Raw genomic sequence first — 26869 nt, 5'->3', positions numbered from 1 at the left:
GTGACTGAATATGTGTAGGAAATGCAACTTAATTCAGTATAATTTATTATGTTCTTCCAAATAATAACTAACTGTTCACTTAAAATTAATTAAAATAGAACGTTGTAAATCTTAAGTACTTAGATTACTGAGTAAAGAAATGTGCTTAGTAATTTAGAGTTTTCAAAGTATATTCACTTACACTATCTTATTTAATCTCAATTTACTCTCTCACAACCCATTTTATAAATGAAGAAACTGAAGTTAAGTGACTAATGCAGAGTCACAAAGCTGATGATTGGAAAGCCTAAATATATAGGCACTAGGTAGGCTTTCTGGTTCCAAGTGCCACATTATTCAGCCTTGAATAATGGATGGAGGCTAAGGTACCATATAATTTCTTTGGGAAAACAGTACATCAAGTTTAATATACATTGAGGCTTCTAGTGTGCTAGCCAAGGTGCCAGCCAGCTAGTTAGTATACATTCCTAGACAGGCTTTTGGTCTTATAGGGGATTTTGTTTCAAGTAAATGTAAATTGCTATAGAAACACAGACAGGAGAGTTGTATAAAATGATAGAAAACTAGCCTGTGGTGTGTGTTAGGTATCAGAAAGTATCCTATACATAGTAGATGTTTTTAGGAAGTCCAAATAGGAAAAGAGAGGCCTTGCCAGGACTCCACCATTAGTGTTTCTATACAGATATCATTTTTTAGTTTATTTTATTCACATCCTGAGTTCTAGCATGGTACCCTGTTTTAAGATGATAAAGCTTATCTTACAGAGGTACACATTAATATGATCTAGTTAGGCGAAGAATTTAATTCATATTTTACTGTTTTATTCTTCAACAGATGAAATGAATGATTTAACCTGCCAGGTGGTAAAAATGACTGGAATAGGAGAAGTGGATTTTCTGACATTTGATCCCATAGCTAAAATGGCAAAAACTGTTAAATATGATGTTCAAGCTGTTGCTGTCATTGTAGTAGTATTGAAACTGCTCTTTTTATTGGATGACAATTTAGAATGGTAAGTGTATGTCAGTTTTATGAAGAAAAAATTGTACTGTTTTCACCTGATTATTCAGAGTAAAGGAATCCACATATTATCTCAACAGAAAATAGAGGCCCTCTGTTGTTTATAGAACACTGACTAGTAGTGACAATTACTTCTAACATGAATTTTGACTCAGCTGTCAGAGAGTTAATTCTACCTTAGTAAGTTATTTGTGTCATGTTTTATTCCTATTTTTTAGGTACATCACATGTTCTTCTTGCTTCACTGATTCCTGAGTTTAAATCATCATACACAAATCCTAAGGAATCTCGTAGCAGTTTTTCTGTATGCCTTTAGGTTCCTGGTGCTATGTAACTTCAAAGATTATTATTTATTTATTTTGGAAAATAAACAAAAGGGTCTCTTCCCCCAAAATGCCAATAAACAATGGCAGGGTGTATAGTGATTGCTTCTCCATTAAAAATTAGCATCAGAAAAAAAAAAAAAAAATTAGCATCAGTTTCAAGTATTCCATACTTTTTTTTCAGAATTCAAAATTTATCTTCAAACAAGTGACTTCAAAATAAATTGATTTGCTTTTTTCCAGGACTTTATCTAATATTGCTGAGAAATATAATGAAAAGAACAAAGAAGGTATTTAATTTTTTATCATTCAAATTCAAAGTGATTGTAAGTGGTAGATTAAAAGATGCAATAAATGTGAGGAAGAAACTTTGAAAAATATACAAGTACACGTATACATACACATGTATACAAATTGTACCTTTTACCAGAATTATTTCTTCATATAATTATCCAATTATATACCTAGGCTGCTAAACTTCAGTGATTTCCTACTATGTGTAAAGAGCAGCCTGCTTTTTTACTCCCAGCTTCTCTTCACTAGCTGTACTAGACTGTGAAGATACTGGCAGTTTTGTGACTGTACCATCTGTTCAAATGCCTCAACTTTTGCTCATGCTGGTCCTTCTACCTGAAATGTTTCCCCACCTCCCTCAATCCCTCTCACATCCACCTTTATTCTTCAAGATTCTACTTTCTCTTCACACCTACTCCTGACCTCACCACTTCCAATCAGAGCTAATCACTCCTGCCACAACCACTCCTACTCACACATCTGTTACAGGTTTAGCACATGGAATTAAAACTGGGGGACCGAATGTGTCTATCCCTGTTAGACTGCCGGTACCTGTAAAGTGCTAGGAATAGCTGATGTAGAGTAAAGCACAAGATAAATGATAGAAAGATAGGTAGGCTGTGAGTTTCTAGAGGGAGGGGCCATCTTTTTATTTTTTTATGTTTTATTTAATGTATTTTTTTTTTAAGATTTTATTTATTCATGAGAGACACAAGCAGGCTCCATCCATGCAGGGAGCCTGATGTGGGACTCCATCCCGGGACTCCAGGATCACACCCTGGGCCAAAGGCAGGTGCTAAACCGCTGAGCCACCTGGGCATCCCCTATTTAATGTATCTTTAGTGCCTAACAGTGTCTGGTCTAAGAGCAATTTGGTAAAGTTGGGTAGATAAGAGTTCTTAAATTCAATTCTAGTTTCTTAACTCCCTCACTAGGATTTATGTTCATTGTTTTTAAATTAAACTTCAGCTTTATTGAGTATAATTGACCTATAAAAATATATGATCTTTAAAGTGCATATTGTGATAATTTGATATATTTGTACACTGGGGAAGGATTCTCCTATCTGGTTAATTGACACATTTATCACCTCACATTTTTATCTTTTGTAATTGTGTGTGAACATTTTTTTTTTAAGATTGTATTTATTTATTCGTGAGAGACAGAGAGAGACAGAGACACAGGCAGAGGGAGAAGCAGGCTCCCTGCCCAATGCAGGACTCGATCCCAGAACTCTGAGATCAAGCCCTGAGCTGAAGGCAGACACTCAACCACTGAGCCACCCAGGAGTCCCTTTTGTAAACATTTAAGTCCTGTTTCCTTATCAGACTTCCTTGGTGTGATACAGTATGATCAACTGCAGTCACCACGTCTTATATTAGATTCTCAGACCTTATTTATCTTAAAGCCAAAATGTTGTACCCTTGTATCAGCCTCCCATCCCTCAGGTCCTGGAAACTACTTTTCTACTCTCTAAGAGTTTGACTTTTCTTTCAAGATTTCACATATATGTTCATTGGTTTTAGGAGCTTGGATTTAATGCTAGAAGTCAATTTGTGACATTGCTTCATGTCAGCCTCTACACAAAGTAAAAGGTTGAACAAGGTATCTTCTAATGTCTCTTCTTATGCTGTCTCAAAAAAAAAAAAAAAAGATAGTTTTTAGTATAATCTGGGTAGGGCCACAGTATAGATAGGAATTCAGGAGTCATGTTAAAGGAGACAGTGACTCCATAATGTTTAGTTATATCAGTGCATGAAGACTCAAATGAGTAATATATATGGCTATAAATGTGACTGATTTGGTTACTAATCAAGGATTTCATTTCTTTCAGATAAGCCATGGTTTGATTTCAGAAAATGGTACCAAGTTATGAAGAGATCTATTGATGAGAAAAAACAAAAGTGGGAGGAAGCCAGGGCTAAGTATGTTGTCTCTTCTGGTTTTAGGTTTACCTGCTTGATTTCCAAATCTGTTACCTTGTATTTGAAAGCTGAAGTTTCATCAGTTAGACTCCTTAGCATTATTACATTTTTTCTACAAATACTAACCCCTGTGTTCTCATTAACTTTTTTGTGTGTGTATGTTATTATTAATTAAACTCTAGATTTTATTTGGATTAGACCAGTGTTTCCATTAATGTCCTCTTTCCAATCCAGGATCCAATCCAGAGTACCACATTATACTTAGTTATTAATTTTTTATAATTTGCATGAGTCACACTTATATTTCTCATATTCCTCCTCCTTCCTTTCTTAAAGTTGATCATTTCCCGTCTGTTTTCCAATATTAGAAAGATTATAAATATCAGTCTGTGACATACATAATTGGCATATTCCCCCCAAATAAAGATCCCTACAAAAATCAAAATGGAGGAAAGCACAAAGAGAGGATATTTAATTCAGTAAGTCTTGCCATTTGACTTTGAACTCTCATTCTGATGTAGGTTCATTGATAGGGTGGAAGGAGGATGGCTGTAGAGACAGACAGTGCTGGGTTTGAATCCTGATTGCACTAAGACAAGTTGTGTGACCACGGGCAAGTTGCTTGATTTCTTAGCCTCTGTGCACTGAAAGTTAGTTTGCTCATAAATTTTCATAGATGCTATCTATATCTTACATAATATAGAGTATTGATCTTTCTATTAATCTCTGAACAGTTTTATATCTATCCTTAGAACTTTGAGTCTTTACAAGACTTAAAGAAAAAGTTAACATCTCTGGATTTCATGTAACTTTATGGTAATACTCATTTGATCAACTAACCTTATATACTTTGAGAAAAATCAAGGCTCTTCAAATTAGTTAAAATGATAATTCATTCAGCTCCAGGATCCTCATCAATGAAATAGGGATAGTAATGCCACTTTGTGTTCTGAGAACTAAATTTAGTTTTCACAGGTAGAACTGGATTATTTATCATCTATATTAAGAGAGCTTTTAAATAGAGAAACAGACTTTGGGGATGAATAAAGCACTGTGGGGAAGAGGCTCCTTGCCAAAAAGGGGAGAGGTGTAGTAGTTTCTCACTATTCAGGTTTGATACACAATGATGAAAGAAAAGAGGTGGGGTGTGAACTTATTCTGACAGCCTATGGGTACCCAGGAAACTGGGTCCTTCCTCTTCCTTGTCAGAGAAAGAATGTCTCTTTAGTCATTGGGTCTCAGTGGTACAAGAGTAGCAGGAAGAACAGAAGTTCATTCTGTTGTCTTAGGCTATCTTGGAGAACCAGCCACTGGGTCTTCCTTTTTATGGCGTCAACAGGGATTGTCCTGACTGATACTGAGGCCAGGTATTCAACAATGATGCCACTCAGGCATCTCATTGGTAACTAGGAATTAATTCATTAGCTCAAGCTGAGCACCAACTTACACTGCAGACATAGCTATTAGAACCCAAATTGGGCAGTGTTCAGTTACACATCTTAGACTTAGTGACTCTTAGTGACTCTTTTGGGGAGAATTTAGTGACCAAAGAGAGTCTGTTTTTAAAATGGCATCTTCCAGGGAGAGCCCAGGGGTCAGGGAAGAGATTGTCCAGGGGATACATTACCAAGATTCTTCTGTATAGAGTAGGTGCTTTGGGCTAAGTGAGATACCATATGTAAGTCACTGCTGACTAGGGCTTGGGCACAAAGCCCCTGTGTATGTGATCTGTTACCTGTCTGTTTTACCCTACCTCACCCTCACTGTTGACATAAATTTGTAATTTTTACCTGTTATTCTGATCATCATCTTCCATGTTGTCAGATGAAGGTTATTAAAGCAATTTCTGTAGCTAAGTATGGGTCCCTATGTATGAGATTACGAAAAACACTGGTAAACAGTAGTTGAAAACCTAATAACAGCTTAAGAGGTTGCTTTGATGACTTCCCATTGTCATGGAAGATGTTGGGAAGAACATGGAGGAAAATTTAAAGGCATGTACAGGAAATCTTTGCAGCCTTTGGGTTAGGCAGAATTTTGTAGATATGATACCAGAAGTATGATCTATAAAAAAAATTATAAATTGGACTTCATCAGAAGAAAGAATATCTTCTCTTCAGAAGACACTGTTAAGAGAATGAGAACCCATACAGTGGAAGAAAATATGTGTACATTACATATCTGGTAAAAGATTTGTATCCAGAATGTATAAATAATTCTCATACCATGAGAAAACAGAAAACCATTGTATATATTTCTTCTCCAACCTGCTCCAAATGTTTTTCTATATTGTACAGGTATCTATGGAAAAGCGAAAAGCCCCTCTACCACTCATCCATTGACAAAGCAGTAGTATATAAAAGAAGAGGTGAGTTGCATTTTCTCTTAACACCATATAGCAATACTGTTGTAGAAAAGCTAAATATCGGGACACCTGGGTGGCTCAATGATTGAGCATCTGCCTTTGGCTCATGAGGTCCTGGGATCGAGTCCCATGTCAGGCTCCCCTCGAGGAGCCTGCTTCTCTCTACCTCTTTCTATGTCTCTAATAAATAAATAATTAATTAATTTTAAAAAAAAGAAAGAAAGAAAAGCTAAATATCTTGACTTGGGGTGCTTGGGTGGCTCAGTCGGTTAAGTGTCTGCCTTTGGCTCAGGTCATGATCCCAGGGTCCTGGGATCAAGTCCTGCATTGGGCTCCCTGCTCAGCAGGGAGTCTGCCTCTCCCTCTATCCTTCCCACCTGCTTGTGATTCTCTCTTGCTCTCCTTTTCTTTCTCAAATAAATAAATCTTTAAAAATAAATAAATATCTTGAATAGTGTGCCTAGGGGCACCTGACTGGCTCAGTCTTTAGAGCATGTGACTCTTGATCTCAGGGTTGTGTTTCAAGCTCCCATTGGGTATAGAGAATACTTAAATAAATAAATAAACTTAAAAAAAACTAAGGGATTATTTTACTTCTTCAACAAATATTCCAACACTCATCCAAAGAAATATCATCCTCCGTAAATCTCCAGAGGAATCTGTTTCAGGAACGTTGCATTCTTTAAAACAGAACTTAAGTTCCCACCAAAATCTAAAATCACCCTATATTTGTATGACTTTCAGAGAGAAAGTGGAGAATTGCCTGTAGATTGTCTTGTTCATTTTTTTCTCATTGTGTTAAAAATATATAACAAAATTTACCATTTTAACCTTTTTAAAGTAGTTCCCCAATGCCCCTCATCCAGTTTCAACTCCCTCCTGTTGTTGTCCTCTTGCATTGTCATGATGAATTTATCAAAACTAAGAAAGTAATATTAGTACTTGACTAACAACTAAACTCATCTATGATTTAACATTACTTTTTATTTGATTTCTTTCCTTTTGTCCTCCATTTCCAGAAATGGTGGTGAATCTACAAAAACAATTTAGCACACTTGTTGATTCAGTACCAACTGTTGAAAAAAAAAGGCCTTCAAGTTTTCAGTTCAACTGGACTGAAGGAGACTCTACAAGAACCTGTTTCCACGGACATGGCCTCCAGGGGATTCTGAAGAAGAAAGGCCAGTCACTGACAACCAAGAATTCACTATATTGGCTTAGCACACAGAAATTCTGTAGAAGGTATGTGATGCTTTTAGAAATCAAAGGATAAAAAAACATCGTGAAATATCCAGTTTGGCATGAAGTAGTATTCTTTTCTAGTTTAAAAAAAAAAAATCACGTAAAATTACAGTTGACTATAATAAGAACCAGATAGGTTATTTCTTGGAATTAGAAGATGTTGGGCTTATAAGCATGAAAATTGGGATTATACATTGAGTCTTGTTTAAGAGTTTTAGGGAGGAAGGTGTTAACTAACCTTATTGTGATAATCATTTCACAACATTGCATGTTGAAAGTATCTCAATAAAGCTGGAAAAAGTTTTAGATTATAAAGACTTTTTTCATTGTGACCTCATATTTTTATACTAATTTCATTTTATACTAATCTCACTCTTGATACATAGAAATTGTTTATAAGGCAATTTCCCAGCAGTGAAGAGGACGTGCGAATGAATTGGGCTGTTCATATCCCAACGCTGCTGCTTGCTTATTGTGAGAAAGCTGTTGACCATCCTTGTAGCTCTCTCGTCCCAATTGTAAAACCAGCCTATGAGTGAATTATGAGGGAGCTTATATCTTTATCTTTTTCCCATGGCACAGAGAGCATGTAATACTGATCTTTTTTCTCTTCTTAAAACCTCCAATGGCTCCCATCTTATTCAGAGTAAAGTTCAAAGACCCTGAGGGACCTACAGGCCCCTACAATTCTCTGACCTTCCTCGCTTACCTCCTTTGCTCTGTGCTCACTGCCCCTGTTCACATCGACCTCCTCACTGTTCCCTGAACTTGCTAAGCACACTTCCCACACAGACCTTTGCACATGTTAGGCCTCCAGCCTGGAATGCTTTTCCTTATGTATCCACATGGACTCAGTCCTGTTGGGTTTTTGCTCAAATTCCACTTCCCCATCCTGTCTAAAATAGCACCTACTCTCCCCTCACCCTCACATGCACACCTCATCATTCTCTACTCCCCATGCCTGTGTTTTATTTCCTAAAGCTCTTATCAGTATTGAATAGATTATTATATATTTATTTTGCTTTTTTGTCTACCTCCTCACACTAGAATAGAATATAAGGTCCTTGAGTACAGAGACTCTGTCTTAATTAATGAAAAATCCCAGAGGCTAGAACAGAGCCTAGTATATAGTAGGTGCTCACCAGTCTTTTGCTGATTGAATGTGTAGAAAATAGAGTATGAGAATTAAATGAGATTTTGGTGTCTGTCATATAGTAATTCTCAATACATGGTAACTGATCATTACTTTAAATAAAACATAATTTTCTATTAAAGAGTTTCTCTTCCTGAGTTGAGTATCAATCAAAGATAAGTAAAATGTAGAAAACACATTAGGAGATAACAAAATGAAGCAATTTGTATGAAAATTTACTACTCACCAAAAGTTTAGCTGAGTCTAGAATGACTACAGAGTGGCGCTGTCTTTACAACAGGAACAGGGAAAGGCTGGAATCCAAACCCCAGGGTCAACTCCACGTCTGAGGTGTTACATTCCTGTGCAATGGTCAGTGCAATGGCTTTTTCCGATTTTAAGATTTCATCAGAAGGAAGAGAAAAGGTTGTAGTGTGCTGGCTGGTGAGGAGCACCGGCATGAGACCTGTAAGTTAGGAAGTGGTGTTCTGGCACCCTTCTGTCTCTCATGCCTGCGGAATTAGTCCTGAGTGAGTTAGGGGGGAGCTTCTACCTTTATGGTGCAATCAGTGTATTTCTAGGTCTTTCTAAATCTTCACAGATTTAATACAGTAATATAAGAAAATTAGTTACAAATAGACCTTGTATAGTTGGAGATGAAACAACTGAGATTTTTTTCTCTGCATGAACTATAAGGCTAAAAATTATAACCTATAGATGAAGCATTAGGGATATCATGACTTTATGCACCAAAATTTTGTCAACCTTGCTTATTTAGACCATAGCCTAGAACCACAGAGTAAGCCAAAAAGGCTCCTGCTAACCAATAAAAATGTCACAAAGTCCCTGACTAGAGCTAATGCACTTTTCTCAGAAAACCTCTGAGCCCCTCACTCCGAGCCAGCTTACTCTGCCTTCAGGTGTGTTTCTGTCAGGCTGAGATGTCTGATTTCCAAACTCCTAATCATCAAAAGAAACAAAGGACGGAGACTGTGAGGTGCTCTGCTGATAATCATCTTGACTGCAAACATAAATGACATCCACTTGACAAACGAGAGAGGAGCCAGCATCAGAATCAGAAGCAGACAAAAGAACTCAAGTTCCAGCAGACTGAAAGTTCATTCATGACCACTGTTTAATTGCTCCACCTAACAAAATAAGCCTAATGGGGTCTCAGCTATAACACAGAGCATGACCCAAAATGCTGTGTGCATTCTCTTTGGGTTTGTTTCTCTTAGCTGTATTTTCTAATGTTTTTACAGTAAAAATGAACAACTTATAATACCATAATTGTAAAGGCTAAAAAAAAAAAAAAAAAGAAAAAAAAGAAAGAAATGCTGTGTGCTCTGTTTAAAATAACCAAATAGCATGTAACTCAGTTTTAAAAGATGTCCATACAATATGGTTAAAATGAAGTGTTTTGATGCTTCAGAAAGCAAATCTTCAACTGTATAGAGAATTTTGTTCCACAGAAGGACTCATGTCTGAGGGTTCAAGAGACAAGCATCGTACAGTAAAATAATTATGAGAACATTCACACTCAAGCCTTAAGAACTAAGCAGAGAAAGGCCATAAGAGCACTTCAGATACAAAAAGTTGTTTATGCTTCTTATCTGAGGCAGAACTAACAGTCTTCATGAATTTAAATACCCTTAATATTCCTCACATTTGTAGAAGTACCGATCTGTAAGTAGGCCAGTTACTGACAATTAGCTAGGTCTAACAACCCATTGTAGGCGCTGGCTAATCAAGTATCTATCCTAGGCCTCCGTGAGTAGGGCAGGTGGTTCCTCTTTCCTTCCATAAGAAGAAGTACTTCAAATTGCCATCCACAGGAAATGGAGAGGCTTTGGATGCCCTCTTACTCCCCCATACATACACATCCCACAAACATTTGATTTGAATTTAAAAGATTTTAACTAATACTTTAGAGTTAAAAAAAAAAAAAAAGTACTCAAATAATCATATGTCAAATTTGAACATCTAGTATCTTTCAGACCACCAAAACATTAACTTGTGTTAGCAGGTTTATTTATTTTTATATGTATACGGACTTGGGAGACTATACCTTTTGCATACATTCGAACTTCTCACAAGGAAGTTCTCATAAGGAAGTTCAAATGTACCTTTACACCCTTCTTTTATTTTTTATTTTTTTATTTATTTATTTTTAAAGACTTTACACCCTTCTTTTAAATGTAAACCTGTGCTTATCCCTTTGCATAAAATTGTATGAACGTATTCTGACAGCATCCATTTGCCACACATTTATTTTCCATGTCAGGGCTCAAGAACATCTGTTGGCACATGTTCTATGCACAGCAAAATACTTGGCAATAACAAATTGTATGTTATATTCAGTTTTATGGCTTTTAACTCTAGGATAGTTTTCTGAGTTTGTGATAAAGAGTGTAATTCTTACAAGGTATTGTTCATGATTCAATTATTTGGGAGCAAATAATTTGTATACCTTATCTTTCTGGTGTAGAAATAGAGCTTCCCTAAGTAAAAGAAACATTACTTTTTTACCCTTTTTGTTATAACTGTTTGTCTGGAAGAATCTCTCTTACAATTGCTGAAATTTAAAAGAAAAGAAAAGAAAAGCAAGAGGCCACCAGTTTGTGAGAATTCCTGTGAATGGCTTATATTTGATTTCTGTTACCGCAATGAGTAGTTGAGGCTAAATGCCCTATTAGTGAATATGGTAGGGTTTTGGCTTTATTGTAGATTGTTAAAGTAATCTTAAGATTTTTAAGTGAAAACAAAAACTGATTTGAAAAGAACCTAGTGGAGGTGAACATTTTTGAGCCCTTACTGTGTGCTGACCACTGGGTTAAGTGCTTGATATGTATTCTCATTCGATACTTTTGTTCAATCTGTGAGGTAGGCACTGTTATTTTTTCCTGTTTTACAGGTGAGAGAACTAAGCCTAGTTATCCTAGTCACAACTGTTGGGGGCAGAATTTTGTGATGTACATACAAACTTTCAGGCATGCATAAACTTTCAGGAACTTAGGACCATATATGTTATATAAGTCCTAATATCTAAAGGTTCATATCTTCTGTAGGGTTAAGGTTTTTTTAAAGCTTTTTATTATGGAAAATTTCAAGTATATTAAAAAATAGAATAGTATAATGTGCCTGTCATTCAGCCTTAACATTTGTCAATATTACTATAGACTTGCTTTGGACATGCCAACCCACTCCTCCACCTCTGCCCCCAGATTATTTGGAAGCATATCTCAAATGTCATAGTATTTTTTTTCAAATGTCATAGTATTTTTAAAAACAAAACCACAATAAACATCAATCACACATTAAAAAAATGAATAGTAATTCCTTAATATTATCAAACATTCAGTCAATGTTTAGGCTTTCCCAATTGCTATGAAATTTTTAATATAAGCCAATCCAAATAAGGCCCATACATTGGGCCTTATTTTGCAAGTAGCTAAGATATCCTTTAATTGTTGGGGTTGGTAAATTCCCCTTTTAGGTCTTTTTTTTCCCTGCAGGGAAAAAATTACTTGTTGAATAATCCAGGTCTTGTGTCCTATACAATTTCGTAGTCTGCCTTTTGCTGATTACAACCTCTGATACCATTTAACATGTTCCTCTGTCCCCTGGATTGCCTACACCTTGGTATAGTTAGAGATGGGGTGTTAAAGATTCATAATTAGAGATTTGGTGGTAGTTGGGCACTTGATCTACTTTTAAGATAAGTGAAATTGCTTTGTAATCTCTTCTTTCTATAATAGTGCAAGATTATAGGCTACATTATCATGTCTGGTGTGTTATTTTGGGTGGGGATTAGGGATTATTTTAAAAATAGGCTCAGAATCTCTTCCTGTGTGCTATTGTTTGCCTTGAGCATGGTAAAAAGAAGCAGCCCATTTGGAATGGAAGGACTTGTGGGTAAGGAATTGTGAGACCTGGCTCTATTATCCTGGCACGGTAGCTAACCCAGGGACGGTGCTAACATTTTTTCCTCTGTAAAATTAAGTTGTTTTACCAAATTGTTCCAAGTTTCATTCCAACTCTGAGTACTATTTTAAGCCTAACTATATGTATTTGCTAGTTTGGGGGATGTTTCAGGGATAGATACATGTCATATGGTCATTTTTTTTTTTCATATGGTCATTTTAAGATAACTTATTTTTCTTCCCTTTCTAGCTATTGTAAACATGTGACAACCTATGAAGAATCAAATTTTTCACGGAGCTATCAGTTTATAATAAATCTCTTCTCCTTCCTGCTAAGAATAAAGACATCTTCTCTCCATGAAGAAGTGAGCTTAATTGAAAAGAGACTTTTTAAAGCAAAATATAGTAAAACGAAAAAGAAATCAAGATCCAGGAAAGGGAGAAAGTAACTGAGAAGAATGAAACAAACTTTCTTGGGAAAATATTTTAATAGTGATAATAATGTCAAATTATAATATTCTAGAAAATTATGGAAAATAGAATTTTATTGTATGTACACACATATATATGTATCAAATGTGCTTATAACATGTGTATTGGAAAATAAGTAAACAGTGTTTGAATTTATTTTTTAAATTATGAATATTTTTTGGGAAGATTAAAACAGTAAGTTTTATAAATGGTATCCAGAAATTTCTATTCATTGTATTTTAAGTTTGCCTTTTTTTTTTTTTGCCCTTTTTTTAGGCTAACTTTGCTTTTAAACTAGATCACTTCCTTACTCTTTATGCCCTAAAGAAAATCCCAGATCAAAGATCTAAATATCATAATGTTTTACATATACATATATATTACAGTATTAGAAGAAAACAAGTATGGCTGCTTTGATGATCTTGAAACAGGGGAGAACTTTCTAAGCATGCCCCCAAACCAGAAGCCAAAAAGGAAAAATTGATAATGTGACCACAAAGTCACAGGCAAATGGCAAACTAGGAAAATATATTTGCAGCATATGACAGACAAAGGAATAACTTCTTTAAAGTATCAATAGCTCTTGCAAAGCAAGAGGAAAAAGACAGGCTGAGCAAGGAATATGAAAAGATAGCCTTCAAGGGGAAGAAAAGAGATACAAAGGCCAACCCAAAAAAATGATACAAATTAAAATATATACTATTTCCCACATGTTAGATTACCAGAGATTTATAAAGGTCTATAAGATCTGGTGAGGATATCGAAAAATGAGGCATTCTTGTTCAGAGATTATTCGTGCAACAAATAGCAGCCGTGTTCCAGGCATATTCTGGGCATTGGAGATGGAATAGTTAAACGAGGTCCCTGTCTTTAAGGTTCTTCTATTCTAATTGGGTGGGGGCAGATAGTAAACAAATATATGATAGTTGGGCCAATGAGGTGCAATGAAGAAAAAAGCAAGGTAGGTAGGGGTGATTATAAAAAGTGGTTAAGGTGCCTGGAAGGTGACCTTGAGCAGAAATCAACTGGTTTGAAGTTCAATCAGGGGAGTAAGCCACATTGCCCTCTGGGGGAAGGTTATTTCCGCTTGATGGATTCAAGGAATAGGCTGTTCAGGGCAGCTGGAGTGTTAGGGTTGTCAGGGAAAGTAGTAGCACATGAAATGGAAGAGTTTGCATTCAAGGCCATGGTAAGAGCTTTGGCTTTTATCCCAAGAGTGTCTCAGGAAGCCAAGCCGTTAGAAAATTCTGAGCAAACGAATGGTGTGATGAGATCTATGTCATAAAAGGACTACTTTGCTCTGTACTGAATAGATTGCAGGGGAAAATAGATTGTAGAGGCCACAATACAGACTACTGTTCTGGTTTGGGCAAGAGATGGTGATTTGAACTACAGAGATTGTAGTGGAAGTGTTAAGAAGGGATTAAGTCCCGGGTATAGTTTACACTTATGAAATAAGGACTTGGTGATAGATTGGTTGTGTGAGAAATCAAAATGCCCCAATTTTTTTCCTGTACCATTTATTAAGATGGGGCTGCTTTAATTTCCCCTTAATCACCCAGTTTGTGTTATAGGGTTGCAGGAATAGCCAAACAGGCTACCCAGCATTGAATAGATGAGATTGACTAAGTAATTAATCACATGTACTTCCCACCTGGCAGAGGATGTAGCACACTATGCAGGCCCAACGAGGGTCATGCTTGGAACAGTGAACAACCAGGGATAGGGAGGCAGGCTTTGTTGTACTGGGGAATGGAGTGTCCCCTGGTTCCTGCCAGAGGGTGTGACTGGCTTATTTGAATAATCCCATGGGCCTGCAGGAATTCCCCTGGTCCTCTTGATAAGGTGTGTTTGATTAAGGCCCCCGGATCTGTGGGACCAGAGTGGGGAGGGGAAGTCAAAGTTAAGCCATTTTGGGGCCTTCCCAGTTTCACCAGATGTCAAGGCAGCACGTGATACCAGGCCTTAATTTTAGGCCCTACATCACAGGGGAACTCAGGTGAGTGGGGATCGGGAAGTGTTCGGGGCATGTTGAGTTTGGGATGCCTGTTAGACATCAGAGAGATATCCAAGTCTAAAGCTGGAGGGGCAAGGGGTCTATAGTTCAGAGGTCTGGGGTAATGTAAATGTAGGGAGCATCAGAATATAAGTCATATTTAAAAACTGTGAAGCCGGGATCCCTGGGTGGCGCAGCGGTTTGGCGCCTGCCTTTGGCCCAGGGCGCGATCCTGGAGACCCGGGATCGAATCCCACATCAGGCTCACGGTGCATGGAGCCTGCTTCTCCCTCTGCCTGTGTCTCTGCCTCTCTCTCTCTCTGTGTGTGACTATCATAAATAAATTTAAAAAAATTAAAAAAAAAAAAAAAAAAACTGTGAAGCCAGATAGGATCTTCTGGAGAGTTTGAGGTCTCCATGAATGCCAATTGTTGTTCAGCCAGGTTGCTTTCTACTCCTAGATTGCAGTGAGGTTTTTGTTTTTTTTTTTTAATCAGGAATTATGTTGTGTTTTTGTTGTTGTTTTTCAGATGCTTTTCCTGAATCTATGAGATGATAGTATGTTTTTTTCTTTTTTAGCCAATTAATATGGCTTTCATAATATGGTTAATAAGAAATTCAATGGAGTTTCAAATGTTAAACCAGCCTTGCATTCCTAGGATAAACCCATTTGGTCATGATCTTTCATCCTTTTTACATATTGTTGAGTTTGATTTACTGAAATATTAAGAATTTTTGCATCCATGTTTGTAAGAAATGTTCTGTAGCTTTCTTTTCTCCATTACCAGAAGGAAGAGTTGTAGATATTTTGGTAAATTTAATTCAATAAAAATGTCTTGAGTAGTTATCACAGTGGTTGTCAAAGTGTGATCCTTGTACCAACAACACTGATGTCACCTGAAAACTTACTAGAAATGCAAAATTCCAGGCCCTATCGCTGACCTGCCAATTTGGACACTCAGTTTATGTTTCCACATACCCTTCAGGTGATTCTGATGCACACTAATGTGAAAACCACTGCTGAATCACATATCAGTAAGGTCCAAAAATAAACGACATAGAATGGGAAGAAATGCTTTTAGGCTGCAATTAACAAAATCCCTAACTATCAAACCAGAAGTGTGTGTTTTTTTATTGTAACATAAGAAATGTTCTGGAAGTAAGGCATTCCAGATTTGGTTCAGTGGCTCAACAGTGTTATCAAGGACCCAGATTGTTTTTGCTCTGCCATTCTGGGCATGTTGGTCTTTTGTTCTTCAGCTGCTGCTTCACAATCACAAACAAGATGGAAGCTACGATTCCACACAAACAAATCCTGGTAGAAAGAGGGAACTATGACTAAATACTTTCTCAAGAGTCTCTTTGATGAGAAAACCTTTTCTAGAAGCCCCCCGGCAGAGTTTCCTTTACATTCCATTGGCCAGAACTGCACCATCCCTAGCAGAGGGGAGTAGGATCACCATGACTGCTTTAGCTGATCATGACATGGTAGGCATTTCTACCTACCCTAGGCTGAAGGATCTTTTTCTAATATTTGAGCAAAATTGGGTGCAATTAGGGAAAGGCAAAGGGACTGTTGATAGGCAATAAGAAATGTCTGTACATGTGGCCCTCCTCTCTAGTCTTAACATTTTATATGTGCAAAATACGATGTTATGGGTAAAACAATTCCTAATGTCTGTTGATTGTCTACCGCCAGTGCATTCTGTTAGGAGCTTTCTAACTCTTAGCATCCAGATCTGTTCTAGTCTTACAGAATGACCTAATAGTAATAAATGCTTGCATAATGTCTGATGTGCCAGACATTTTTCTCAGTGCTTCATATATTTTTTCATATATATTAACAATGGAGTCAAATTAATAGATTAGTTATTTATCCTCACAACAACTGCATGATGTAAGCACTATTACTCCATTTTACAGATGGGAAACCCAAGACACAGAGGGGTTGAATAATTTGAGCAAAGTTGCACAGCAAGGCTAGAAATAAACTGCTGTACTACACTCTTTCCTGAGACTTAGTCTTTGCTCCCAAAGTTTACAATGTTAGAAGAGTCAAATTTTTTGTTAAAGTTTTTTTTTTTTTTTTAGGTTTTATTTATTCATGAGAGACACACAGAGAGAGGCAGACACATAGGTAGAGGGAGAAGCAGGCTCCCCATGGGGAGCCTGATGTGGAGACTCCATCCCAGGACCCCAGGATCACACTGAGCCAAAGGCAGACGCTCAACCACTGAGCCACCCAGGTGTCCCTAAAGATTTGTTAAGTAATCTCTAAATACAACGTGGGAGTCAAACTCACAACCCTGAGATCAAGAGTCACATGCTCCAGCCAGGTGCCCCAGCAGTGTCAAAATTTATTTCACCACATTCGATAGGCAAAATTAATGCCACTTGATTTTATTATCTGTAAATTTCCCTACTCTCCATTCTGTAGGAGAAGGGTGGAGGGCAGCAAAGATACTGCTTTGAATCTTTAGTCTTACCACTGAAAGATATCTTCATCTCTTCAGGGTTAAAACAGCCATCTCGGAATAAATAGCAAAATGAAAGTTGAAATCCCTATTAAGGCTGTTTCTCATCCATCTTCCCTAGATGGCCTCTGGGCTCAAGGGTGAGATGAGAGAAGAGCTCCACCCTATATGTGTCCTCTAGGGCCTTGGCACCTCTGCAGATGGTCATGGGTGCTGATCCCTCTGCTCAGCCCCCACTAGCTCAGAAAGACTGGCGCTCAGCTCCACCAGCGCCCCCCATACTCTGACTGTGAGAATGAAGGTGCTTCTGCATCACCTCCATGCTCAAGGGTGCCTTAGCAGAGGGGACAGCCGTTTCTCCTTTGCTGGAGCCCTCCCCCACCATGTTGGCACAGGGCACTCTGAAGTGGTCTCCTCACAGCCTATCTCTGCCTGAATACTTGCCTCAGTTTATTTCTAAACTAGAAAGGTGCGCAATGATGAAATAAGGGAGAAGCAGGCTGAGTGCCATGCCGGGTGTACAAATCGAGGCCAGCAGCACCACAGAGGAGGAAGAGAGAACACAGCTGGCAGAGGTGGCATGGAAGTGCTGGGCTTCCGGGGAGGTGTGCCCCTGTTCCCAGGCTGCCCCTGCCCGGAGCAGGAAGCAACTTTTTAATCTCCTTTCAGGGGGAGCAAATAAATTATTTTGCCACTAGAGTGACTTGTGATATTTGTTGATTTGGGTGGCATCTCTTTTATGAACAAAACTTGTTTTTTTTTTTTTAATTAAATTCCTTACCTCTACAATGAAATACAATTTTACAAATTAGGTGACCACCCTAAAGGGAAATAAAACCAAGTAATATTTCATATGATCTCAGTTCCAGTAACTATTGTAATAGTGGGAAAGCAGATACTTCCAGGGGAGTGAGAATAGAAAGCAAGTTACTGCTGGGAAAACAGTCTTTCAATTGTGTCAGTGATCATCAGTCTATGCTCAGAGCCATGCAAATACAGGATATATGTGCTGAAGTAGAGAGAATTTTATGTTCTTCATTGTCTATCAAATTTGGATCATCAAAACCTCATGGAAAACAGCTGTGTGAAGCACACTTACTCCACATCTATCTACCTACTGAACATTTTGCATGTTTTCTCACTGTCTCCAGATAAATCTATCCTTCTTCATCTGCAGAATTAAAAGTTTGACCATAGTAGATTAACATACAAACTTCTAAATTTTTGAAATTAAAGAATTAAACCAGTGAGGTACAATGAGAATTTTTTCCCATAAGAATACAGAACACTTGGCAGCCCAGGTGACTCAGCAGTTTAGCGCCGCCTTCAGCCCAGGGCCTGATCCTGGAGACCCAGGATCGAGTCCCACATCAGGCTCCCTGCATGGAGCCTGCTTCTCCCTCTGCCTGTGTCTCTGTCTCTCTCTCTCTCTCTCTCTCTCTCTGTGTCTCATGAATAAATAAATAAAATCTTAAAAAAAAAAAAAAAAAGAATACAGAACACTGACCTAAATATTTTGTTACTCTACAAGGATATCTCATAACTTTTTAGCATAGGTGTTGGGTTTTTGGGGTGTTTGTTTGTTTGTTTGTTTATTTATTTATTTATTTATTTATTTTAGTTTTGTTTTTTTAGTCCTTCAAAGGAAAATGTGGCTTTCTTTGGCAGTTTGAGATTCTGGGTTTGACTTGAAAGGAAAAGGAGGGTCTTCCACCTGCCAACTTAGGCTCTTCCTGCATCAGGTAAATTGACATTGTTATGGGGATTTAATGCTGGTTAGCAGGGTGAAGAGCTGCTATGTCCCTTACCTCACTGAACAGTAGCATTTCTCTGGGGCCAGAAGAGCCTTGTCATTGCCACACAGACGTGGAGCCTTCTAGAGCTTGAAGGAAGGAGGAGAGCCCAGGGCTGGGACAGCAGAGTCTGCACATTTACCCAGAGTGTCTGTAGTTAGTTCCTTGTTACCTCAGTATTTTTCAACCCTGTATTTATACAGGAACCTTTATTGCTTAGGAGAGAAGGAGCATTATTTCCAAGTCTTAAAACTTTGAGTAGAATTTCCAAAGTTCTGTGAATCATTATATATTGCAGATAATTAAAAGTGTATATTTTCATGTTGGGTATGAAGCCAGTGACTTTTTTTTCCCTTCATTTTAAATGCCTCTATATTCTTGAAAGCTAAGTTCCCATAGAATTAAGTCTCTCACAAAATGTTTTCAATAAGCTCTTAATGTATGTTCCCTTGTTTTATGCCCTGGTGAAGTATTTAAGCATAAAGTGATTTTAGGGCCAGACTTACCTGATAATATGTTATGACTTGAGAAGAACTTACAAAAGAGTGCTTTTATTGACTTTACAAATTAAGAACCTGGTATTTCAGCTCACTTGGCCTTTTGCCCTTCTGCAACAATTATTTCCTCTGGAACAATTAGTATGGTTTTTATGGATATTTGCGTTGATCTGGGTGACTCATGGATATTTCCAAAAGAATTTTTAAGTTAGAATTCCACTTAAATGTAATTACCTTTTGTCACCATTGTTGTCTACATTAACTCAGATTAAGTGATTAAGTTAAACATTACCTAAAATGAAAAAGGTGGTCTCTGATTTTAACTCAAAGGTTAAAAGTAGAAAAAAATGTGTTCTTTACCATGTTGAAGGATAAGAACATATTATAAACATGTTGACTTATTTTTCCCCTTTCTCTCCTTTGAAATCCATGCCAGAATAAAAGTCTCCCTGGGAAGATCTCCTCGGCCTGGGGTTCCTTGTCACCCTGCTTGGGCCCTCTCCTCCCACTCCCCGCTTGGCCATCCTGCCAGAAACAGTTTGCATGTGTCAGCCCCTCTCCGCCTCTCACTGTCTCTCTCTGCTGAATTTCTCCAAGTGCAGCCCAGGGATCTGCGTCTGACCAAGGTGGCGCTTGTTAAGACCTTTCCTGCCTCCCCTGCTCGCCTCCTCCTCATCACAGCCTGGGGGTCAGAGTGGGTGGGGTGGCCCCAGAGTCTGAGCTTTATCACCTGGCAACCCACCCCCCACGCACCATAATTCTGCTGTCTGTCCTGCCACCTGGTCCCCATGTCTGGCCCCCAGCTCACTAGGTCCCCTGGCTGACGTCGTCCTCCCTCTGGCTGAAAGGCCACCGAGTCCTTCCGCAGCATCAGGGAGAGTTCTTTCTGTTCCTCAGCTCTTACAACACCTCCTACGTTCAGCATTTAGTGGAGCCTACTTCCGCACGTGTCCTGTTGACCTGGCCAGGCGGTGAGCCTCTGAGACCGGGGCCGTTCCTCATGCTCTGGATGGAACCCCGCATCCCACAGATGCTCAGTAAGTGGCTCTGATGCAAGTAATGATGATAGAAAGGGAAAGATCACGAACACCTTCCTACTTTCTACGTCGGCTGTGCACAGCAAGCATCACTGCCTGATGAATGAACCTGGTTGTCGGCCTTCCAAATGCTGGTTTGGAGTCAAATTGAAGTATTTTATTATTTTTAAAAATATTTTATTTATTTATTCATGAGAGAGAGAGAGAGAGGCACAGGCACAGGCAGGGGAGAGGCAGGCTCCTGATGTGGGACTCGATCCCAAGACCCCGGAGTCACACCCTGAACCGAAGGCAGATGCTCAACTGCTGAGCCACCCAGTGTCCCAAATTGAAGTATTTTTAAAACAGAAGGGGGAAAAAAGGGCATGACTTTGGCTTGAGGTATACCCATGGCAACACTACAGCTATCATGTCGCTTGGAATATGCCAGGCACCGGTCTCAGCACTCGACATATATCACCTCTTTTCATCCCTGAATGATTCCACGATGCAGCACATTATTTGACAAGTAAGGACATTGAGAAGTGCTGATCTCAGGCAGACTAGAACCTGTGGGCTTCAACTTACGGCCCTGCCTCTCAAAGTTCCAAGCCCCACTGAAGTCAGTTTGGAATCAAAGGAGCCCACATGCTACCATGAAGAAGGAAAAAACATTAGCAATCATGCCTGGCATGTTTCCTCACCACCCCCTCCTCCAAACCTCCGCCTCGAACCTGTTTGTCCTCCGTGCTCCCTGGATCTCAATTACAGCACCATTCACCTAATCGCCTAGGCTATAAATCGCCAACCCCTCCCAGTCTGTCAGCCAACATCTCTGTCACTCAGCCCTGACAGTTCCACCACCAAGGACCTCTCTGGCCAGTGTCCAATCCTCTGACAACATAGTCCCTGCCCAGCTCAGGCCCTCATCATCTCCCGCCCGGTGTGCACACAACCACTCTCATTTGACCCTGTCCTGTCCCTGCTAGTTAAGTCCCCAAAATAGATCTGATGACGCTCTGAGCCTCAGCACTCTTTGATGGCTCCTTGGTGCTGACAGCCTGATGGCTTAGCCTGGGAGGGCCATCAGCCTGTGGCTCCTGCATAGTGCCTCCTGTCACCTGCCCCACCCCAGCTGCCGCCACCGCAGAGAAGGGGTTCTCGGACAACCCCAACATCTCACACCTCAGGGCCTTTGCTCATGCTTTATCCTTTATCAGAAATGTTTCCCCTCATCTCAGGGGACCCTTTATTCTTCCTTTATGACTCTGCTCAAATGCCATGTTCTCACCTCGACTTCCCCCGTCAGAATCCATCATTCTCTAAGCCTACGACACACACTCCATTAGGGCATTTACAAATTAGTGCTAATGCGCCCAGGTCTCCAGACTGAGCAACTTGGACCCCAGACCATGAGTTAGTCATGTATATACATGCACCCTTGAGCTGGGTAGGAGATTTTTTTTTTTAAGATTTTATTTATTCATTTATGAGAGACACATAGAAGCAAAGACATAGGCAGAGGGAGAAAGAAGCAGGCTCCCTGTGGGGAGCCCAATGCAGGGCTTGATCCCAGGGTCCTGGGATCACACCCTGAGCCAAAGGCAGACGCTCAACCTCTGAGCCACCCAGGTGCCCCTGGGTAGCAGATTTTAAGGGTAAAAAACCTGAGGTCTTATATGAAAAATAGAGTTCACAGAGATTAAAAAAATATAAGTAACGTGCCAAAGAAGAAGCACATCTAGGAGATTTCACACACCTAATTTCAGATGATGAAGTCCATACAGTTAATTTCTACTTGCCACCCACCAGAAACTTTGTAGGGTCTCTCTTCTCTGCATTTTCAATGCGATGCTAGCACTTTCATTTTGCTTTGTTAAGGATCGTGTGCATTCCAAGAAGCAGTTTTTGTGCTTTGCCCACTCATCTATGTGTTCAAAGCCCTCTGATTTCCTATCTCAGAGTTAGTGCCCCCATCTGCTAATCCCCACGACAGCCCCAGATAGAGTCACTTGGAGTTTTGTGATGCCCTGAGGAGCTTTTAGAGGATAGAACACCTGAGAAGTAATGCTCCGCTGCCTCTCAATTCCAAAGTGATATAACCAGTGTGGTGCTCGTGGTGTTTTCAGACTGCACACACAGCCCTGTCCCTCCACGAAGAACAATCCTGCAACCCCAATCCTGCTTCCATGTTGTTTCCCTCTCTTGATTCTTATGACATTCTCTTGATTTTTTTTCCTTTTCCTTTTTTCAACCCCCAGTTCTTCCTTTTTCTACCTATCACCAAAAAGAGTAATTCAAAATTGCAGTTATTGGAATTGACAGTTTCGGAGTGTTTAGCAAAGATAACCAAAGGTGAATCACAAAATACTCAAATTTCAAATAAAAAGAAACTCAGTTGGGGAAGAATTACTAGAAAAAATGAGTTAATAAAATGTCAAACTTTGAGGAAGCAACTTAATCCCTTGTTCCCTTCCTATAAAGGGAAGGATAATCTCTCTCTCTCTCTCTTATTAAAATATGGTAAGATGCTACCATTTTCAATAGACATTTTATAATGAAGATGTTTTTACCACTAGCCACCTTTTCTTCAAAGAGTGAAAAATGCAAATGTGAGCCAGCAAGCGAGCCAAGGCCTCCCACTCCTGAGCCTGGAGCGCTTTCTTGAGATGGCTGTAAAGCATGATGGCTCCTCCCTGCTCAGGATTAGTCACAGACAAGAGAGGTTTACTGAGGGGGGAAGGCCAGCATGTCTAAGCCACGGGCTTTCTGGCAGCTGTGTTGTAACTCTTGAGCCTTCACTGGAATGATCGATCTGTGTGAAGCCATAAGAAAAGAATGTGAGATATCTAGGTTCCAGTTGCCAGCAAGAGGGTGACACCCAACCTGACATAGCTTCTTCTGCCTCCATTCAGAAACGGGGAGAGAGTCTGGATGGAGTCCCAGGTATTTAACAAGACTCACCTGAGACTGCAGTCATCCTGGCATGACAGGCTGATGTGGGAGGGAAGGGGCGAAGCCTCAGTGAACAAGCTTGTTCAGCACAGGGCCATTAGGGACTTTGGAAGATAGAGCATTGGATACCCCAAAATGGAGAGAGAGTTCTATGAGTTGCCATGTTCTCAAAATTGGAGAATCTATTTAGGGGAATAATTGACTGCCATCCCCTGCACCAGATGTTGTCACTAGAAGTCCCAGCCATGGCTCTGCCACATGTGAAGTGTCCAGGCTGTGTGATAATGGGGCCACAGGCTAAACCCAGAATGTCAGACAGAAATAGTCTCATATTGGCAGTGCCACCACCAAGAAAGGAATGTGCAGATTTTGGAAACAAGGGTCCGGATTCAAGTCCCGAATTTACTATGAGACTCTGAATATGTCATTTGATCTCTCTGGACCTCGTTTCTCATCTACAAGGTGGGGCATAACCTTGTTTACCTCAGAGGTTTGTTTTAAGAGTCAAAGGACCCGAGGTATGATCTCTGATCAATGAGTACTGCCCAAAGAAGGCTAATGTCATCACAGCCTGAATAACGACTGTTGATTCTCTGGAATATGCTTATTGCTACGCTAGATGAGGAGGGTTGGGTTTCGTTTTGTTTTGTTTTTTATATGAGATCTAGTTTTTGTCCCTTAATCAACTTGTAATAAATACAGTGAGGAGAAATGGGAAGGTGGAACACTTCATATTTATTGAATTCCAATAGGTCTGGCATAGTTTGAGTTTCACAAAACAGATAAATCCCTTGGTGATAGGAATTAGTACCTCACATCCCCCAGTTGCGGAAACTGAGGCTGAGGGTTAAGTAACTTTCCTAAGTCACAGAGCTGGGAGGCAAGGGTGGGGATTCCACACTCTCCCTTCCACACCCCATGTCTCCAGAGTGGAAGGCTTTCATGTCACAACGAGAGACACGATAGCTCTGGTACACTGGGCGGGTCTGACTCTCCAATGTCAGGCGTTGGAGGCCCTGCCATTGCAACTGCTTGAACTGTCTCTCCAATATGGGCTGCTTCATCAGAGCGAAGGCCCTGCACGTGATGAGCCCTGCAGATGGCCTGTCAGGTGATGAAGGTGAGGTGGCATAGCCAACGAAGAGACACTTGGAGGAACTAGACTAGGTTCCCTCATCTCTAAAGAAGACGGAGGCCGACCATCAAGTGTCTCTGTGCCAGGCATTGTGGGAGAGTCTTTAACCACATGGTCTTACTTCATGTCACAAAACTTGATACTGTTTTCCTTGTTTTACAGAAGAGAAAGCTGAGGACTGGCAGTGAGGTAGACTGCTCAAGGTAAAAATACAAGGCAGATCTGAGATTTGAATCCAGATCTGATGGCCTGAAAGCCATTCTCTCAAACTCACGCAGACCCCAATGAACAGGAGGGCAGAGCAGCTTGTGATGAGCGGTTTGTTAGCAGCACAGCTGAGGTGCCGAGGGAGAAGTTCAGACGGGATGGCAGGGGTGCCTGGAGGAGATGGCATTGGAGGTGGCTGTGAAGGCCAGGGTGGGTTGGGATGGTGAGAGGGAAAGGAAAAGCAGAAGCAACCAGAGGCCTGGAATCACAGGACATCTCAGGGAACACTGTGAGTGGGTCCAGAGCATTGACCGGGGGATTTTAACTGGGACATACACTTGGAAATGAATGTAGGGGCTGGATGGAGAAGGAACTGAAATGCCAGGCTAAGGAGGTTGGACTTCAATTCCATAAACCGTGGAGAGCTAAGATCAGAACTACTCCTAGCAGCCATCCTTCGAGTCATGAGACATGGAGGTGGAAGGGACCAGATGGCCAGTCTTCCTTCTTCTGAGGCCCAGAAAGCAGTAGAACCTGGGCCAGAGCCCACGTAAGCTAATCAGCCCTGCCTTCTTACCTCCACACTCTCTGCTTGGAAACCCATGACTTGTGAAGGTGCCTTAAAGATCCTCCTTCTCTGAAAACAAAAAAACAAAACAAAACAAAACAAAACCCCCACAACTCCATCCATGAGCTTAAAAGAATTATTACCAAATAAAAAGGTGCTAAACCTCACTCATAATTTTAAAAAATGCAAATCAAACAATGAGATACTATTTTTCATCTAACAGACTGGCAAAGCAAAGTTTGATAATGGCCATGGTTGGTGAGGGTAAGGCACTCTAGGCTCTCCGATATCCTGTTGGTTGGTATCCAAATGGGACAACCTCTTGGAAGACAATTTGGTAAGATCTCTAAAAATTGCAGCTTTGCATGCCTTTTACACAGAAGCTCCAGTTCTAGGGATTTACCCAGTAGCCATACCCAACCTAGTGTGCAAAGTGGATAGTTAAAAGGATGTTTATTGCAGAATGTTTATAATTGTGAAAAACTGAGGAGAAAAACCCTAATTGCTCACCCACAGGGTCTCATGATCACACATCAATACAAAGAAATAATATGTAGCTTTTTTTTTAAAGTGCAGTAGATGTGTATGTGCTCACGTGGAAAATGTTTAAACCATAAGAGATGGAAATAAGCAAGCTGACGAGGGTCGTGCACCATGTGAATCCCATTCATGTAAGAAAATAAAACATATGTATGCTTGTAGATACAAGGAGGCATTATCTAAGAAGCTAACAAAAACTGTTCACAGGGATTATCTCCGGGGAGAGGGATAGGATGGAGGAAGGAGAGGCTCTGTGCTCTAAACCTTCTGTGTTGCTTAAATTTACTTTTTCTTTATTTTTTGTTGTTCCTTTACTTCTCTTTTTTGCTTTTTTTGTTAAACTATGACCACATATGAGCTTTATAACTTAAAAAATAATAAAAATAATAGAAGTATTGCCAACAGATATATAGATCTTAACTTCTGTTTGAGGGAACTCTTAGAGACAAGCTCAATAAGCCTATATTAAAATTTACAAAATAGACCCTATGTTTTTATTAGTACACCTAAGGTCTAACAACCTCAGGCCCTTACTGTTCTTTTTGCTTTTATGGCTTGATATTTATTAATTCATCCCATATTTACTTTGTGCCTACCTACCCTGTATCAGGCAGTGGGACTGAGGCAAGAATGTTTGTAACAGGAAGGCCGTTTAGATCCATCGAAGACATGATGGAGAAGGGAAGAGAGTCAGAACAGGTGCCTGCAGAGGAATGTGCCCATTCAATGAACACTTACTGGATATTTTCTGTGTGTATACCACGAGGCTGGGGACCTTCAGATGAAAGCGATACAATCCTTGCCCTCTCATGAAGAGCCCCCACATGGTGGAGAGAGACACAAACAGAAAATCTGCCTATTACAAACAGAATGTGGTAAACGCAGTAATGGAGTGATGCAGAAGGGACGGTGGGTGCGCACAGGACGTGTGACCCAGCCTAGGAGTTGAGGGAGCTCCCCTTGGAGCAACGGGGAGTCCCGGCTGGGTCTGGA

At 39.9% G+C, this 26869-nt stretch overlaps 1 protein-coding gene across 3 annotated transcripts in view; it reads left to right on the top strand.

Moving 5' to 3' along the window:
• Positions 1–15543, top strand: part of TAF1B (TATA-box binding protein associated factor, RNA polymerase I subunit B) — a 66684-nt gene extending 51141 nt beyond the window's left edge. For all 3 annotated transcript variants that reach the window (XM_072771124.1, XM_072771125.1, XM_072771126.1), the window contains 6 exons: positions 835–1012; positions 1587–1633; positions 3472–3562; positions 5860–5930; positions 6947–7169; positions 12475–15543. In XM_072771124.1, coding sequence (XP_072627225.1) covers positions 835–1012; positions 1587–1633; positions 3472–3562; positions 5860–5930; positions 6947–7169; positions 12475–12673 — 809 coding nt within the window. In that variant the 3' untranslated portion in view covers positions 12674–15543. The remainder of the gene's footprint in view (positions 1–834; positions 1013–1586; positions 1634–3471; positions 3563–5859; positions 5931–6946; positions 7170–12474) is intronic.
• Positions 15544–26869: the final 11326 nt, after the last annotated feature.

Source organism: Canis lupus, chromosome 12 (genome assembly GCF_048164855.1).
Source record: "Canis lupus baileyi chromosome 12, mCanLup2.hap1, whole genome shotgun sequence".
NCBI lineage: Eukaryota > Metazoa > Chordata > Mammalia > Carnivora > Canidae > Canis > Canis lupus.
Note: the sequence above shows the minus strand (reverse complement) of the source record. Positions and strands in the feature narration are given on the sequence as shown.